The sequence below is a fragment of the Acipenser ruthenus genome, chromosome 42 (genome assembly GCF_902713425.1).
Source record: "Acipenser ruthenus chromosome 42, fAciRut3.2 maternal haplotype, whole genome shotgun sequence".
Lineage (NCBI taxonomy): Eukaryota > Metazoa > Chordata > Actinopteri > Acipenseriformes > Acipenseridae > Acipenser > Acipenser ruthenus.
Window position 1 is genome coordinate 7,113,267 of NC_081230.1, and position 16,139 is coordinate 7,129,405.

Consider the following 16,139-nt stretch of genomic DNA (forward strand, 5'->3'; position numbering starts at 1 on the left):
GGCTGACTGACAGGCTTGTGTTTTTAAAGTTTTATATTTGTGTTATCCGTATGAGGACATAGCTGCCAGTGACCAATAGGTGGCACTGTTCAGTAGACATGGTTCTTTCCATCTTCTGAAAAGCATTGACAGAAGTAGCGGTATGTTCAGTTTACAATACAGTAAGCCTCCCTCCAAATTTATGAAGCATGTTTTAAGATAAAAATGTTACTCAACTGGCTATATAGTTGCCAGTGCATGCAACTGAATGACTGAATAATGTGTGGTACTTATTAGTTTGTAATCTGTTATTTATATTGCTTTTAAAGCTGCAATGGTTTACTTTTATACTAAAATGTATTCTAGTATAAAAGTCTACTTTTCTACATGCTTCCATAGTTTAGCTATTCTGTGTGCTCAGAAAGCAGCACTTATTCACCAGCCAGTTTATACATTTAGCTTTATGGGATTGGAAAAACTACTTCTTACTCTGAGGGTATAAATTAAATCTCTAACAAAACAGAAATATAGAAGGGTATTAAACAAATGCTGTATGTATAATACTAGTAGAATATGTCAACTTTGGTTTAGAAGAACAACGTTCCAAAACCTTTTTTTTTTCAGAATAAAACTTTATTAATTTCGTAGTGTGCATAAATACAATAGGAATAAAACAACGTTCATAGCAAGTACAATTTATCTAATTATTTCATCAACAAAAATACTGTATATGTATATATCAAAACACCATATTACAAATAAATAACTCGCCAGTTCCGAAACAGATAATAACATTTTGTTTTTTGATATCTAATAAATCTTACAGACAAAAGGTGGTGTCTATGATGTTTATATCAAACGGTTTAAGGCTTTGCTACAAAACATAATGAATAACAAAACCTTCTTTAATGCGTTATTTAAAAAAATGATGTTACATTGGTGTGGGGGGGGGGGAAACTGTAAAGATTAAAACTATCTCCTGGGCTGAATTCTACCCCCAAATAAGGATTCAGACACAAACTCAACACTTCGTCGCTCCTCTTTTATTTTAGGTTCACAGACCCGGAAGCAGAACGCTTTGGGAGGTCCGACATCCCCACGAGCCGGAGGTCAGCGTCTCTCTTTCAGCCATCTTGGATCCGAGCTCCTGACACAGTGAGTGTTTCTGTCACAAAATCTACTCGCATCTTCTATCACAGACTTCTCAAAATCACCTCAAAATCGGCTTTTTAGAAACCGCAGGGTCCCGGCTACAAAGTCATACCGATATTTCAGTGGTTTGGGAGTCCGTTTGGTAATAAACGACCCCCTTTTAGAAGATAGTGCTGGGACAAAATGGGGGGTCGGTCTTTGAAACGACAAACTGCTTCAAAAAAAGGCTGCTTCGGTGTGAACAGCACAAGCGAGAGCGTCTGGAAAATGAAGGGAGAAACACTGTGTGGAAAACTGAAAATAAAAATGTAGTTAACTACCAAAAAAAAAGATTGCCGGTTATAACAATGTGTTGCTTGCAGTTCGCCTGGTTTCTGGAGTTCAAATACTGTCAAAACTCGGGCGCTCGGATAACTCCGAAAATATAAACCGAGTTGTGTTATCGAAACTGTGTGTCCTCGGGTCTCTGTGGCACACACCGGGTTGGTGTATTTTGGTTTTGTTCCACGCTTCACGGGTGTCGCCACTGTCTCAGACATGTGATTTGAATTGAAGCGTGGGACTGTATCGTGTGTGGAAATGCCAGGACGAGTTGTATTGTGCAAGAAGTCGGAGGCCTCCATTTGAAGTGCATTTATAGCCACCTTGTTTATCAACGGATAAATTCGTCATCTTACTGGTTTGAATTTTAGTTTTTGCTTCACCTAGACATGGATTAATATGAATGTGTCAAGCCGACGTATTTTACATTGAATAAAGACTATTACCGTAAAGTAGTCGCGGCTGGTTCTGTTCTGAAGTGTACAATGAAAATGTTCAAATGTAAAGATTATGCGGGTTTTGTCAATGTGTGCACTGTGGTGTAGTATCCGAACTGCCAAAAGAAAACTATAACTAACCTACATTGTAACGTCGAAATAATTAACTCAGTGGTGTCAAACATGCGGCTTTTTTACAGCGTGCTTTAAATACAGCTATTGTGGCGATCTTACTTTCGCATTGCCTTAGTAGATGTAGGCTTTTTTCTACAGCACTTTGGGGTTACCAGTTCTGGCTCCTAATATGAATAGTTCCCAAAAACATACAAAAAGTAGTGAGTTATTCTACAGTGAAGCTGTAACTGTTATTTGATACAGTGCCAGTACAAACCATGTTGGTTGCCTCAAAGATAAAATTAAACAGGAGTTGTGTAACTTTAGTAGGGGTCAGCATTTCTAGGGGAATGGCTCGTATTTATATTTGATTGTGTTGCTGTTGTGTGTTTTTTTTAATTTATTTTAAATGTTATTATTTGTTTCCACAGCAATGCCTGGTGAAGCCACAGAAACCGTTCCAGCAACGGAACAAGAGATGCATCAGCCTCAGGCTGAGACAGGTTTGTATAGCTCTCCTCACACACACACGCACGCACGCACACTGGCAGGGAGGGGTCCTGGAATCAGCCCTTTGGATCAGTAGCTCTCAACTCTGGTCCGCAGAGAGAATCGACTATTAGCATTTCAGATCTGCATTGCTTTTAAATGTATTGCCGTGAACGCATCCACTCCTGAGATGTTCTGTAACCCGTGGTGGTTCTTTGGTAGACCTGACTGATAATGCTGATATTAAGAAAGGCTTTGGTGGAACAAAGTTGAGAGCCACTGAACACGCCAAAAAACTCGTAGGCACACGTTGATCTGTTATTCAAGGTGAATCTCATTTCTTTATTTTAAAAGCCCTTTCTCAATCAATTTGACATCTAGCTCCCCCATTAGAAACAGCCGTATCTAAATTGAATCCACAGCTGCTAAAAAGTTTGCTGGCTGTTTTGGTCAGCTGTTGGCAGTCATGTCTATAGTTGCCAGGGCAGATGATTTGTGTATTGTAATGGCTTGATGCAAGAATAGGTCAAATTTGAATTGCGTCCATATGTCCCCCCCCACTGAAAAACCTGTATTTTTCCTTGTACTAAATACAGACGGCATGATATTTTTTTGTTTTGGTGCCCCGCCACAAAGCTAATGTCATGCTACACAGGAAGCCAAGGATAGTGAGGTTTTCTTTTTTGTTTAGAGTTCACCTATTCTTCAATGGGATTTCTGCCTTGGTAAAGTTAGTGCTTCATATGCCCTCTGTCATAACCAAACGATTAATTTATTTAATTGTTATGGGAATTTCAGGACCCCCTCCACACACACTGACATGCACTGTTGAATGACCACTGGGTTGTAAGGTACACCGGTACTAACAAATGCACCAACTTTAATAAGTGGTAACCTTATTGCATGCGCCTTTGACATGGAGCACACTTGGATGGTTTTCACTTTTTTTGCATGGTGATTGAAATGGGTCAACCTAGGCTGTGCTTAGAAGCACGCTAACTGAGGTTTTGCGTCGCCTTATTCGGAACCATACTAAGGAGTTCACTCAAGGGGCCAGTCTTAAGAATGTGTATTACATTTTATCTTTGGGTATTGTAGTAAGTTAAGGGATATGATGTACGAAGTACAATTTCTTATACACCTGTTTTTTTTTTTTTTTACACAAAGCAATTAAAGCATCATTCAGTATTAAAAGATATTTGGGAATCCTATTTTATTACGTTTTTCTGAAGCAGTTTCAACTTCCCCAGTAAGAGGACCAGTTATTATACCAGTATGCATGTCATGTATTCACTGTTGCGCTCTAGCCAGTGTGACACATGTGTGTTGCAGACATACACAGAAGATGTGAGGTATGTGTAGCTGTGACCGCCAAGTGTAGAAAACTAATAGCAATGTGTTGTACGTAGTGGTGGTGGAGCATACTGTGTTAAGCTTCAATACTGACAAAGGGGACACGGCTTTGCTGAAAGTGGCACCTAATACCAGTGGCTCTGGGCACTGCATGATCATTTTAGGGGAAGCAAGGATTGATAGGTGGGAAGCAGTTAATTGCAGGCTTTGGTAATACACCTGTTTTAAAACGGTACACTTGTTTCATGCAGCATGCTGTAGTCACTCGAGCACTCCAGGAACTACTTGAGAAACGTGTGTGTCAAAAGAACACCTGTTGTAGAAGACCGCCTCTATTACAGCATCCTGTGAAAAAATGTGGTCATGAATTTAAACCTCTTGCAGGCAGCCTCCTGTGTTAGACCAGTCTGGACAAAGGGTGTTTGTTTGACAGCTTTGCCTGCTGAAAAGGGATGCCACACACACACACCTTCCTGTCGGTGTTTGGCATGGTGAAGGCTTACACAGCGCTGGGTGAGCGGGTAGTTTGGGTTATTCTAGGAGGTGGACTGAGAGTTCAGCAGCTGATGGTAATGATAATATAATTGCTGTGACTCCTCCCAGCCTCGGGGGAAGTGAGCAGCTCCCCTGCCCCAGTGACGGAAGCAACAGAAACAACTAAAGAGGCCTCCACAGAGAGCCCTCCTGAGGTGGAGAGCCCTGAGGTGGCGAGCGAGGCTCCCCAGACTGAGGCCGATTCAGGCCCTGCTGCCCCGGCTCTGACTGCCCAGGAGCCTTCAGGTGGGTTGGGTACTAGTTAGTAGAAGCGTGCCCGCCTCTGTCCCCTGCCTTCTGAATGTGCTTTGTGTCTGAGTTGAGCGTCGCTGACACCGGAATTCTGTCTCCTTTCACGCGAGTCGATTTCAGTCCAACCGCCAACAGTTCAGGTTTCTGTTTTAAGCCATGAAAAACATTTGGGACAATCCTGATGTCTTTTATTTGACCAAGACATTATAGATCCTTTCTAAAGGTGAAAGCTGGTTTAAACCTTCAGACTTTAAAATGCAAAACCCTAGTTCCCTAGACTAAGAACTACAAATATCTTGTGTATGCAAGGCAAAGTGCATATAAATTCTGGTTCAAATAAAAACTGGGCTGTTGACTAGTTAGCAGAAGTGTACCCGTCTCCCTCTCCTTTCTTTCTTTCTTTCTCTCTCTCTCTCTCTCTCTCCTGCCTTCTAAATGTGTTTTGTGTCTCAGTTGAGCGTCACTGACCACGAATTGTAGTCCACTGGCTGTGGGCACTGCATGATCATTTTAGGGGAAGCGAGGATTGATAGGTGGGAAGCAGTTAATCGCAGGCTTTGGTAATACACCTGTTTTAAAATGGTACACTTGTTTCATGCAGCACGCTTTAGTCACTTGAGCACTCCAGGAACTACTTACAGTGGGTGTGTGGTATTGAGCTTAAGAATTCCATCTGCCCTTATTGGTATAAACCTAAAAAAATGTGTTTATCTGTTTTTTTAAATGTGCTCTAGTGGGGAAAACAAGGCTTAAGGTTTGACTTAAGTAATTTAAAAAAATCGCAGGTTAAACTTGTGTGTGTCAAAAGACCACTTGTTGTAGAAGACTGCCTTGTCTTATAAAACCCTCGGTTGTTTGACAGCTTTGTCTGTAGCTGAAAAGGGCCGCTGCACACCCACACTGTCCTGTCAGTGTTAAACGCGGTGTCATGCCCCACATGGTGATGGCGTACACAGAGCGGGGAATGCAGAGTGAGTGGGTAGCACGGGTTCTTGTGGGAGGCGGACCGAGAGTATAACAGCTGATAATTATGATGTCATTGCCGTGACTCCTCCCAGCCTCGGGGGAAGTGAGCAGCTCCCCTGCCCCAGTGACGGAAGCAACAGAAACGATTAAAGAGGCCGCCACAGAGAGCCCTCCTGAGGGGGCCAACCCTGAGGTGGCGAGCGAGGCTTCCCAGACTGAGGCCGATTCAGGCCCTGCTGCCCCGGCTCTGACTGCCCAGGAACCTTCAGGTGGGTTGGGTACTAGTTAGTAGAAGCGTGCCCGCCTCTGTCCCCTGCCTTCTGAATGTGCTTTGTGTCTGAGTTGAGCGTCGCTGACACCGGAATTCTGTCTCCTTTCACGCGAGTCGATTTCAGTCCAACCGCCAACATTTCAGGTTTCTGTTTTAAGCCATGAAAAACATTTGGGACAATCCTGATGTCTTTTATTTGACCAAGACATTATAGATCCTTTCTAAAGATGAAAGCTGGTTTAAACCTTCAGACTTTAAAATGCAAAACCCTAATTCTGCATGCAGACTAAGAACTACATATATCTTGTGTATGCAAGGCAAAGCGCATATAAATTGTTTGTGCTGGTTCAAATAGAAACTGCACCGTTGACAGCCGTTGAAGCACAGATTTTAGATTTTGCAGTGCAGTTTTATTTCTGTTCAATGTGGAGCAGACTAGGCACTCGTGCACACAACCGTTACCTACATCCTCAAAGATTAAAACCAAATCCTAAAATATACCAGTACTGTACAAAAGTGCTTGTAAACTGACCTGTGCAGCCTAAAAACACATTGTGCACCAATGAGGTGCTGACCAAAACTTTCAAGACTGGACAGGCAGTGTCACTAGCTGGTGTTTAATGGGTTTACATTGAACAGAAACCCAGCTGTGGACTTGTGGAGATTTAGAGACTCTTGTTGTACGAATGTGTTTTGCTTCTTGTTTAATTGTTTCCAGTAGTTTAGTGTGTTTATGCTCGTTCGGTAGCAAGTTTACACACTTGGCAGATGAACCTCCTCGTTTTCTTCTGTTTCAAACAGCTGTCCAGAATATAAAGCTATTTGTAAGAGTGGACTCTTTTTTTTCTGCAAAGCTATTTTTCTAAAACTGAAATAATAAAAATCCGTTTTCAAGTTGAAAAGCTCACATCGGCACCACCCCTCCACTCCGACACGTTTTTCATTGATGTTTTAAGCACGGTATAAGTACTTAAAAAAAAAAAAAAAAAATCGTTACATGTTTATACAGCTTTGCTTTATCAATGACTGAGAGGCTTCCGTTGTTCTGCTATTGTTCAGTATAAGTCAGTCTGAGCACACAGCCCAAAGTCAGTTGTGTAAATGTGCGTTCTAGCTGAGCTTGCGGTTTTCTTTGGTGTTGATCAGGCATTGATGCACTCAGTAACTGGGGTGTTGGCGTCCTATGATTCACTATGAGCTATAACAGGGCTTTAACAGTGTCGGGAGGGGTGGGGGTGTTGCTGGCTTCCAATAAGTGATTCAGGTAGCAACTGTTTCCGTTTGGAGCTGGCTTTGGGACCTGGTTCAATTTGTTTGGATCACTGTGGTTCAGAATGACTTGCCCTATGCTTCTGCAATCCCTGATCATTCAGAGGATATTGCAAACATATGGTCAGTGCCTGTCAAAGGAAGACTTGAGATTAGCACTGTTCGTGATCAAAGGTGCCTTAATTACGTAAATACAAAAAGTAAAAATAACAAGCTTCAGCTTTTGGACATACCAGTAGCAGTTACCTGAAAGTCATTCAACACAAAACCCAATAGGATTGGATCCAGAACACATCCCTGAGTGATTCTTTCCAAATGGAAAAGTAGTAAATGGTGTTTCTCAGCTAACGTTTGCAGTGGTAGCTAGAATCTAGACACTTAACCTCTCACCATTCAGAATCTTCAGTGCTTTTTTTTTTTTTTTTTTTTTTTTTTTGGCTTGGTGGTTAATTTTTGTGTTGCACAACATGCGATTTTAAAAGTTCAATTCGCTGTGTACCAAGCAAACTTTGGTGTGGATACATACATGTCTTGGAAGCATCCTAGTAAAATGGGATATTGTAATACTGTTACTCTGATTTACTGTATTCAGCTCCGGCTCAGCCTGCAGCGCCCCCTGCTGCTGCTGATGCTGCAGCACCTATGGTCACTGATGATGCAGAGACGGAGCCAGGTAGATTGAAATGACCCCCTAACTCACTAACAGTCTGTGGTGTGCAGTGCCCTATTAACCTATATACAACACTGTGTTAACCTGAAGTAGAATGAACATTTTAGGCTTTCATTTAGACTCTTCAGGTCTTTATGAAGAACCTTAGTTTATCTATTAGTTGCCAGTGCCAGGTTCCAGTATGATTGTGTGTTAATCTTTTGGTTTGTTCGGGTAACTTTCCCATTCAGTAATTTTGAATTTCAAAAAGTGTACAACTAAAATACTGTACAGTAATAAATTATTTTAGAAACAACTCCAACTCATATGAGCTGAACTAACTGAAGGTTCTAGTAGATTTCTAACTGATTTCTGCATCGATTATGTGTTCTAAACATGCATGGGTTCAAGCTTGGGTTTGTCTTTCCTCCCCCGCTATTTCATCTGTATTTTTAGTGTTTCTCTCAAGTCAAACTTTCACACCCTTTATTTTCTTTAGCCGCTCCTCCCTCTGGTTCCTCTGCTGCTTCCAAGAAAGTCTCTGCCACTCCTCCTCGCTCTGTAGCTGCTAGCACTTCTGCCGGCCCAAAAGCTAAAAAAGCAAAAGGAAATAAGTCTACTCCTTCTCCTCTGCCTTCTTCCAAGCCTGTGCCTGTCGCCAAACCGAACTCTCCGTCCCTGTCTGCTTCTGCCTCGTCTCCATCCTCCCCGAAATCTGCCTCCCTCCCTCGCTCTACGCCCCCCTGCTCCCCCCTGACCTCTGCAAGCCCCCAGTCTGCAGTCCCTACCCCAGACCAGGGAGACAAACCTGGTCCTCCCCCCAAAGTGGTCCATGCGGGCAAACAAGGCAAATCCAAGAAAGGTGGGGCAAAGGCAGCCCAGCAGCAAGCCTCAAAAGCTGCCAAAGCCAAGCCAGAAGAGGCGGTGGATCCAGCCACCCCAGAGAAGGAGGTAATTCATCTCCCTGCTGCCCAGGAAGTAGCTCTACCAAAATGTCCAGCTAAAGCCAAGGCTGATATGCCTACCCCTGCCCCGTCCAAGGCTGATACGCCTGTCCCCTCTGAGGCTGATACACCTGCCCCTGCCCCGTCCAAGGCTGATGCACCTACCCCTGCCCCGTCCAAGGCTGATGCACCTACCCCTACCCCTGCCCCGTCCAAGGCTGATGCACCTACCCCTGCCCCGTCCAAGGCTGATGCACCTACCCCTGCCCCGTCCAAGGCTGATGCACCTACCCCTGCCCCGTCCAAGGCTGATGCACCTACCCCTGCCCCGTCCAAGGCTGATGCACCTACCCCTGCCCCGTCCAAGGCTGATGCACCTACCCCTGCCCCGTCCAAGGCTGATGCACCTACCCCTGCCCCGTCCAAGGCTGATGCACCTACCTCTGCCCCGTCCAAGGCTGATGCACCTACCCCTGCCCGGTCCAAGGCTGATGCACCTACCCCTGCCCCGTCCAAGGCTGATGCACCTACCCCTGCCCCGTCCAAGGCTGATATACCTGCCCCTATCCTGTCCAAGGTTGCTCCAGCACCCACCCAATTTAAGCTTACTACCCAGTCTGCTGCACCTCCTCCAATTTCCTTTGCTGCAGCTGTTGCCTCTGGTCTTCCCAAAACCGCCCCTGCCACCCCCAGCTCAAATGTAGCCCCAACTGAATCTAAGCCTTCTGCGGCTGCTACGCCCCAGCAACAAGCATCTGAGCTGGCACCTGCTGCTGTAGCTGCGCCTGCTGATCCCAAGCCTGCCTCCAAACCCGAAGGTAAAACCACTCCTCCGAAAGCCAGCCCTGTAACCCCTGAGCTAGCTGCCGCCTCCCATCCCGAACCCCCGAAGGTGGTTCCAAAAGAGACCAAAGTTAAGGAGGTCAAGTTTGCGCCAACTCCCCCGCCTGCTAAGGAGGCTAGCCCTGCACCCAAGGAGAAGCCTGCCTCCAAAAAGGCAGTGGCTGTGGCCCAGCCTTGCACTGCTGCTCCTGCTGTTGTTGCCCCTGCTCCTGTCTTCCCTGCTGCTCCTCCTCCTCTTTCCTCCTCTGCCCCTGTCCTGCCTCAACCTCCTGTGGCGGCTGCAGTGCCTGCCGCCCCCTCCTCTTCCCAGAGTCCTAAGCCATCTTCATCTCCATCTGCTGCAGAAAAAGCTCCGTCTTCTGCCCCCCCTCCAGCCCCCAAACCTGCCCCAGCTCCTACATCTACTCTTCCTCCTCCTCCTGCTGCTGTTGCTGCTGTCGTGGATGACGATGAAGACCTGCCACCCCTTATTCCCCCCGAAGAGCCAACCCCCGAGATTGACTTCCAGCCCCCCATCCTGGTAGAGATGCCCAAAGCTGCTGCTCCTGCCACCCCCAAACCAGCCCCGGTTAAAGCTCCCGCCAAGCAGGAGCCTGTGATCAAGAATGACAAGGGTATAATTCTGTCTCGTTTCTAAATGCGCATGGCATCTTCCCTCCATGCTGTGTGTTTATTTTTTTATTTATTTTTATTCTCAACACTAACCCGTTACTTGCTGTAACCTGTTCCAATAAATGGCAGACAACTCCAGTCCCTCCTGATAAAACCCGGATAGTCCTCTCTCATTCTCCATATGTAGTGATCAGGGATCAGCACATTACCCTGTGACGAGCATGTCTCATACCTGCACTCCATGCCCATCTAATGCTTGGTGGTCAGTTCAGATTGGTGTGGTGTTTTTTGTGCAAGTAGAGCCGTCTGCAGCAGTAAGACTGGAGTTGCCTGGCCCTGATCTAGCCCTACAATCACGGCATTTTGCTGATGGCAAAAAGTGCACTAAATGGTGTGAATTAGATCCTGTGTATTGCACTTGAACTGTTTTGCATGTTAACAATGTAGAGGTTTTTATACAAAGATGTATAGCAAATGCACTTTTTTTTGGTAAGGGATTGTATTCTAATCACATTAATAATGTAGGATTTCTTGTTTGCTGAATGGTGTAATAGCTTGGTTTATTTGACACCGTGCTTTGTATGTGTTTTAATTGTTCTGTAGTTTTATCCGTGCCTGTTTCTGTGTTGCCACCATTGTTACTAAAGTGTGGGTCTGTGCTTTTTAAAAAGGGTGTTCTGTGTAACAGCAGAAATGTGTGTGCCGGGTTTGAGGTAAAAAGGGGATCTCAAGGTATGCTTTTTATCTTTTCATTTTTATTGACTCCTTTCCTTGTGAGGTGACACGAACGCAGGTTAAAAATGTCAGGTCACATTTTAATGTTCTGTGCAGAAAAGTTGAAAACCTAATAAACATGGATGTCTCCTTCCTAGTGTGTTAATAATGGTTTAATCAGTCTTTAAATCAAATGCTACAAGAATATTGCTGGTTCCCTGGTAGTTCAGCTTGTGTTTTGTTAGGATCCCAAGTAGAAGTATGATCCTGTCTGCTTGGGGTTCATTGTAATTGGTTAAACAAAAACCCATTGAAATGCTTCTCCTACAATTTGATGCGTTTTGTTGACCCCCGGTGGACCTCATTGATCATGGGTTATGTTTCTGTTGGGACCCTAACGTGTAGAAACAAAGTGTATTAAAATGCATTTCCTTTTTGTTGAATTGCAGGCTCTGGCACGGAGTCCGACAGTGACGAATCAGTGCCTGATCTTGAGGAACAGGACTCCGCACACACGCAGCAGGCACAGGTAAGGGAATGACGGAAGATTCTTGGCTCAGTTTTACTGCGTTTGGACACATCAAATGCATTTTTTGAGTCCACTGCGGATTATGATAGCTGTGTGATCTTAGTTTAGATCGTTCTGTTATTTGCATTTGTCTAACCAATTTTTTTTTTTTGTTAGTACCAAGGTAAAACTTACTTGTCTTGTCATCCTACTTGGAAAAAGACCTGTTGGTTGCACACATTTTTAATAAGTTGTTAACTGCAAAAGTTAAGTCTAAATGTATCATGACAAATGCAGATTGCGTTCTGTTTTTTTTTTTTTTTCAAAGAAATACTTAATTTGCAGCAGACATTTGTTGTATGGTATGCTATTTTTACATGCAAGGCAAACCAGTATAGATGGTTTGAGTTGCCACCAGTTAAAAAGATACTTGCACAATTAAAATACATTGTATATACCTCGCATGTCTTTGGTGACTTTTTTTTTTTCATCCTAATGAATGACTGTTTTCTCAGCTTGCTGCAGCTGCCGAAATTGACGAAGAACCAGTCAGCAAAGCAAAACAGAGCCGAAGTGAAAAGAAAGCACGGAAGGTAAGATTTTGCACGAGCGCTGGCTTCGTGGGCAAGTTGTAGACTAACCTTTTTGTGAAGGCATTTTTTTGTAAAGCGTTTTTGAATTACGAAAGATGTCTCCTTTTCCTTCAGTGATGAGTTCAACAGTATGACTTTCGTTCTTCTGAGTCTGATGAAGCCAAACCATCTGTCCTGAGAAGGGAAAGTGAGATTATAGAAAAGACAGAAAATCACCTTGATGGTTAACATTGCGGTCGTTCAAGATTAAGATCCTTGCTCGTGACGGAAGACGTGCCACCTGTCTTTTGCACAAAGTTGAATATAAATGAAAGCTGTAGATGAGGTTTAGACTTTTTGTTTCTGTTTCTCCAGGCCATGTCCAAACTGGGGCTTCGCCAAGTCACAGGGGTAACCAGGGTCACTATCAGGAAATCAAAGAACATCTTGTTTGTCATCACGAAACCAGACGTCTACAAGAGTCCCGCGTCGGACACCTACATCGTGTTCGGAGAGGCCAAGGTAAGCCCTCTGCATTTTAAAGAGCTCCGCTTTTCCTTCGATGATGATTTAAACAGTATGACTTTCGTTCTTCTGAGTCTACTGAAGACAAACTATCTGTCCTGAGAAGGGAAAGTGGGGAACATTGTCTTCGGTCAAGAAATTTGACAGCTGATTCATTAATTATTTACACAGTTTTAGTACCGTGTATGTTCTGTTTGCACAAAGAAATACAATCAAGGGATCATCTCGCGCATTGAGAGGTTTTGCATTCAGAAATTGTGACTTCTAATCTACATTGTTAAAACCCTGGTACAGACAGTATGAAGTGCACATAAACGAGTACACTTAAACATGTCTGAGACTTGCATTAGTTATGTGAACAACCTACCAAAACGTGAAAATATTTGAACTAGTTCACATTTACGTTGCCCTAATTTGTTACTATTGAATGTGTGTGATTTGAAACTGTTTATGTGGTACTGTTGTGTATGAGTGTCCTCTTCTGAGCTCTTTCGATGGTTATGAAGCAGTGTCCAGACAGAGGGACGTGCTTGTCTGTAATTTAACTTCTTTCACCTTGTGTTGGAAATTCTCGCCATGCTTTTTTTTTGTTTCCTTCCCAGATTGAAGATCTCTCCCAGCAGGCACAGCTGGCAGCCGCAGAGAAATTCAAGGTCCAGGGAGAAGCAGTTTCAAACATCCAAGAAAACACACAGACTCCTACCGTACAGGAGGAGAGCGAAGAGGAAGAGGTAAGCAGGCTGCCTGCTGCTCCCAGCCGTTTAACACGCGTGCAGAGTTTGGTGTAGCAAACACGCCATCGCGTAGTTTTCACTCATGAACATGTTGCAGATGCATGTAAAGCCATCTGTGCATTGCGACAAACTCTCTAGCTAAACTTATTAAAATGGTGCATCAGTCTGAGCTTTTCGATGTATTCTTCTGTGATGATTAAACAGTATGACTTTCGTTCTTCTGAGTCTACTGAAGACAAACTATCTGTCCTGAGAAGAGAGGGGGTGGCGGGCACAGTCTGATACAGCACGCTATGCTGGAAGTGACTTTGCTTCATTTATTTGTAATTAATTAACAATGTAACCCTCTAATTTCCTCTTCAGATTGATGAGACCGGTGTTGAGATCAAGGACATCGAGCTGGTAATGTCGCAGGCGAACGTGTCTCGAGCGAAGGCTGTCCGGGCACTAAAGAACAACAACAACGATATTGTTAATGCTATTATGGTAAGAGTAATTGGGGCGTCTGTTAGTCCAGTTACTAGGTGCTGCTGGTCTTGGTACTATTTTACCAATCCTGGCATGCACAGTTTCCGTCAATAGCTCAAACACCATTGGTTTTATTAACTCACAATGACAGAGATCTATACTAAAGGCACACTTGAGTATCAGAAGCTGGGGATGGATGGGAATTGATGACAGCCCTGGTGGGCAGGGTGTGTTTTAATTGATTTGTAGTCGAGTGAAATTATCCAGATGTAATCTGTACATGATTCAAATGTGTTCAGTCTTTTGAAACAATGAAATGTTTTGAGCACGTGTCTACTGTAGTTTCTCTGACGAATCCACAGTCCTCATTGAATTGGATAGATCATGTGGAAAATCAAAGTGTGGCGTGGTAGATTTGAAAATGTCCTGAACCGCAGTGGATAGCACTACCGCAGCAGTGCTAATTGACAAAGGGAAGACTGAGACAGCTTGAGATTAAGTAATGAAATTCTTTGAAAGATCCCTCCTCAATAATAGCTATATTCCTCTTTTCCTTCGATGATGATTTTAACATACTTTCGTTCTTCTGAGTTTCATGAAGCCAAACTATCTGTCCTGAGAAGGAAAATTGAGAATATGCAATATTGAAAAAGCTTTTCACTTGAAGAGCTGTAAAGTGTTGCAGAAAACGTTTTTGGATTTTGTACAGCATTCCTCTGAATGTATCCTGTAAAAAATGTTTCTCTGTTTTCTCTTGCAGGAGTTGACGATGTAAACATCTGAGAAGGAGAGAGAGCTGTGGGTTATTTGAGGTCTTGCTGTTGTAGCTACAAATAACATTTGTACAATTTATACTGAGGCGATTTAAATAAAGTTGTGGAATGATGAGATGGAACCATCCTGGTCTGTGTTTCTTTGTGTTCCCATCACATTGTAATGATCCTTTTTAAGGATTTGTATGCTTTTTTTAAGGTGCGTCATTAGCTCTGATACTGCGTGATGACGTCGCTGGCTAATGCGCATTTGCACAGCTAGCGAGAGTAGGAAAGAAGCGCAGAGAGCTTTGAACAGTGTGGATGCGCCTCTGGGGATTATCCAGAATAACATGGGTTTGTAGCCATTACAGAATGGGTATTTGCCTCCTAAAGACCTGAATAAATATATATCAAAGCTGCTAGCATAGCCTGTAACCCAGCCCCCGAAGACAAATGGACTGCACACACAGACCTCGTTGCCATTTTTCCTTTCAAGAACTGACAGGAGGAGCCTATCTCATAAGTACTTGTCACTATTTTACTGTATAATTTTCATGTATTATATTTTGCATAATTTATTTTCTAATTTATTTACACCAATTCATTTATTACACGTATATTGTGTACTACAGCCTGTTTGTTACATCCCGCTGTGGCCTTGTGCACTCTTGAGGCCTTCATTTGAGTCCATGCATTCAGCCAAGCTGAAATATCGGTCTAGCGACTGTTTGCTATCGCCTCTACAAAGCGGGTGAGTGAGATGCAGGCGTTCTCCATAGCGAGAGCCTGCTTGATTTTTACAGAGGCCAGGACAAAGGTTACGCTCTGTACCAATCCTGCCTTTAGCCGAAGACAATCTCGGCATTCCATGTCAACCAGTCTGTGGAACTGGAGGCTTCCTTCCAGTCTAACGGGGAGCTGCAGCTCCATACGCTCCGCCCAGTGCGTGCCCTGGCGTAGTACTTTGACAGGACGAAAAGTTGGAGGCAGTCTGAGTAATGTTTTGTCTGCTCTGGGACGTCCCTGTTGTCGTCAAGCCCTGTCTAAGCAGAGGCTGTCCAACTGGATAGCAGACGCAGTCAGGACTGCCTATGAGCTGGCCAGCTTGCCTCCTCCAGAAAGCTCACTGTCCATTCCTTCAGGGGCATGGCTGCTTCGTGGGCTTTATTCCAGGGTGCATCTGAGATCTGTGTGTGCAGTCCGTTTATGTCCTCGGGGTCGGGACAAGAGTGCGTCACAGGCTATGCTAGCAGCTTTGATGTATTTTATTCAGGCGTTGGGTCTTTAGGAGGTAAATACCCATTCGGTAATGGTTACATTTCTATTTCAGGGATCCATGGTTATGATAATAACCTGACGCTACTGGTAAAGCGTCTGACCCTGTAATATGTATGTTATGGGAAAGGAGCCCGTGGGACCTGGCTATGTGTGGCCTGAATCCTACAACTGCCGAATAAATGTGCTGTTGGCACCCGGATCCAGTGACCTGGATTCCCTTTACTTCCCTCCACCTAAAAGTTACAACACGCTTGGATCTTGATGCTTTTATTTTTGGTTATTGTTCCCTCCCTTTCCCAAACACATGCAAAAGAAGAATAGTTTGGTGTCATTTTCTGGTCATACAAGAAACCATATACATGTTCGAAAGGACCCTTTTAATTTAATACATGTTTTAATT

The 16,139-nt window shown here is 43.9% G+C and overlaps 1 protein-coding gene and 4 non-coding genes across 21 annotated transcripts; all 5 read left to right on the forward strand.

Annotated features, from left to right (window-relative positions):
• Positions 1-1,002: 1,002 nt before the first annotated feature.
• LOC117966910 (nascent polypeptide-associated complex subunit alpha) lies at positions 1,003-14,601 on the forward strand. 17 transcript variants are annotated; one of them, XM_059011412.1, is made up of 12 exons: positions 1,003-1,134; positions 2,435-2,506; positions 4,449-4,625; positions 5,690-5,866; positions 7,730-7,810; positions 9,918-10,187; positions 11,349-11,428; positions 11,923-12,000; positions 12,355-12,501; positions 13,107-13,235; positions 13,602-13,724; positions 14,467-14,601. In XM_059011412.1, exons 2-12 carry the CDS (start codon positions 2,437-2,439, stop codon positions 14,479-14,481), a joined length of 1,347 nt encoding a protein of 448 aa, XP_058867395.1. In that variant the 5' UTR covers positions 1,003-1,134; positions 2,435-2,436; the 3' UTR covers positions 14,482-14,601. The 17 variants fall into 17 exon arrangements, with proteins under 17 accessions (XP_058867395.1, XP_058867396.1, XP_058867402.1 ...); XM_059011413.1 differs by having other exon boundaries at positions 9,948-10,187; XM_059011419.1 differs by lacking the exon at positions 9,918-10,187.
• LOC117401161 (small nucleolar RNA SNORD59) lies at positions 12,108-12,183 on the forward strand. The gene has a single exon (XR_004544315.1). It is a non-coding gene; the product is annotated as a small nucleolar RNA SNORD59 (small nucleolar RNA).
• LOC117401163 (small nucleolar RNA SNORD59) lies at positions 12,536-12,611 on the forward strand. The gene has a single exon (XR_004544317.3). It is a non-coding gene; the product is annotated as a small nucleolar RNA SNORD59 (small nucleolar RNA).
• LOC117401162 (small nucleolar RNA SNORD59) lies at positions 13,422-13,496 on the forward strand. The gene has a single exon (XR_004544316.3). It is a non-coding gene; the product is annotated as a small nucleolar RNA SNORD59 (small nucleolar RNA).
• LOC117401164 (small nucleolar RNA SNORD59) lies at positions 14,259-14,330 on the forward strand. Its single transcript, XR_004544318.2, has one exon. It is a non-coding gene; the product is annotated as a small nucleolar RNA SNORD59 (small nucleolar RNA).
• Positions 14,602-16,139: the final 1,538 nt, after the last annotated feature.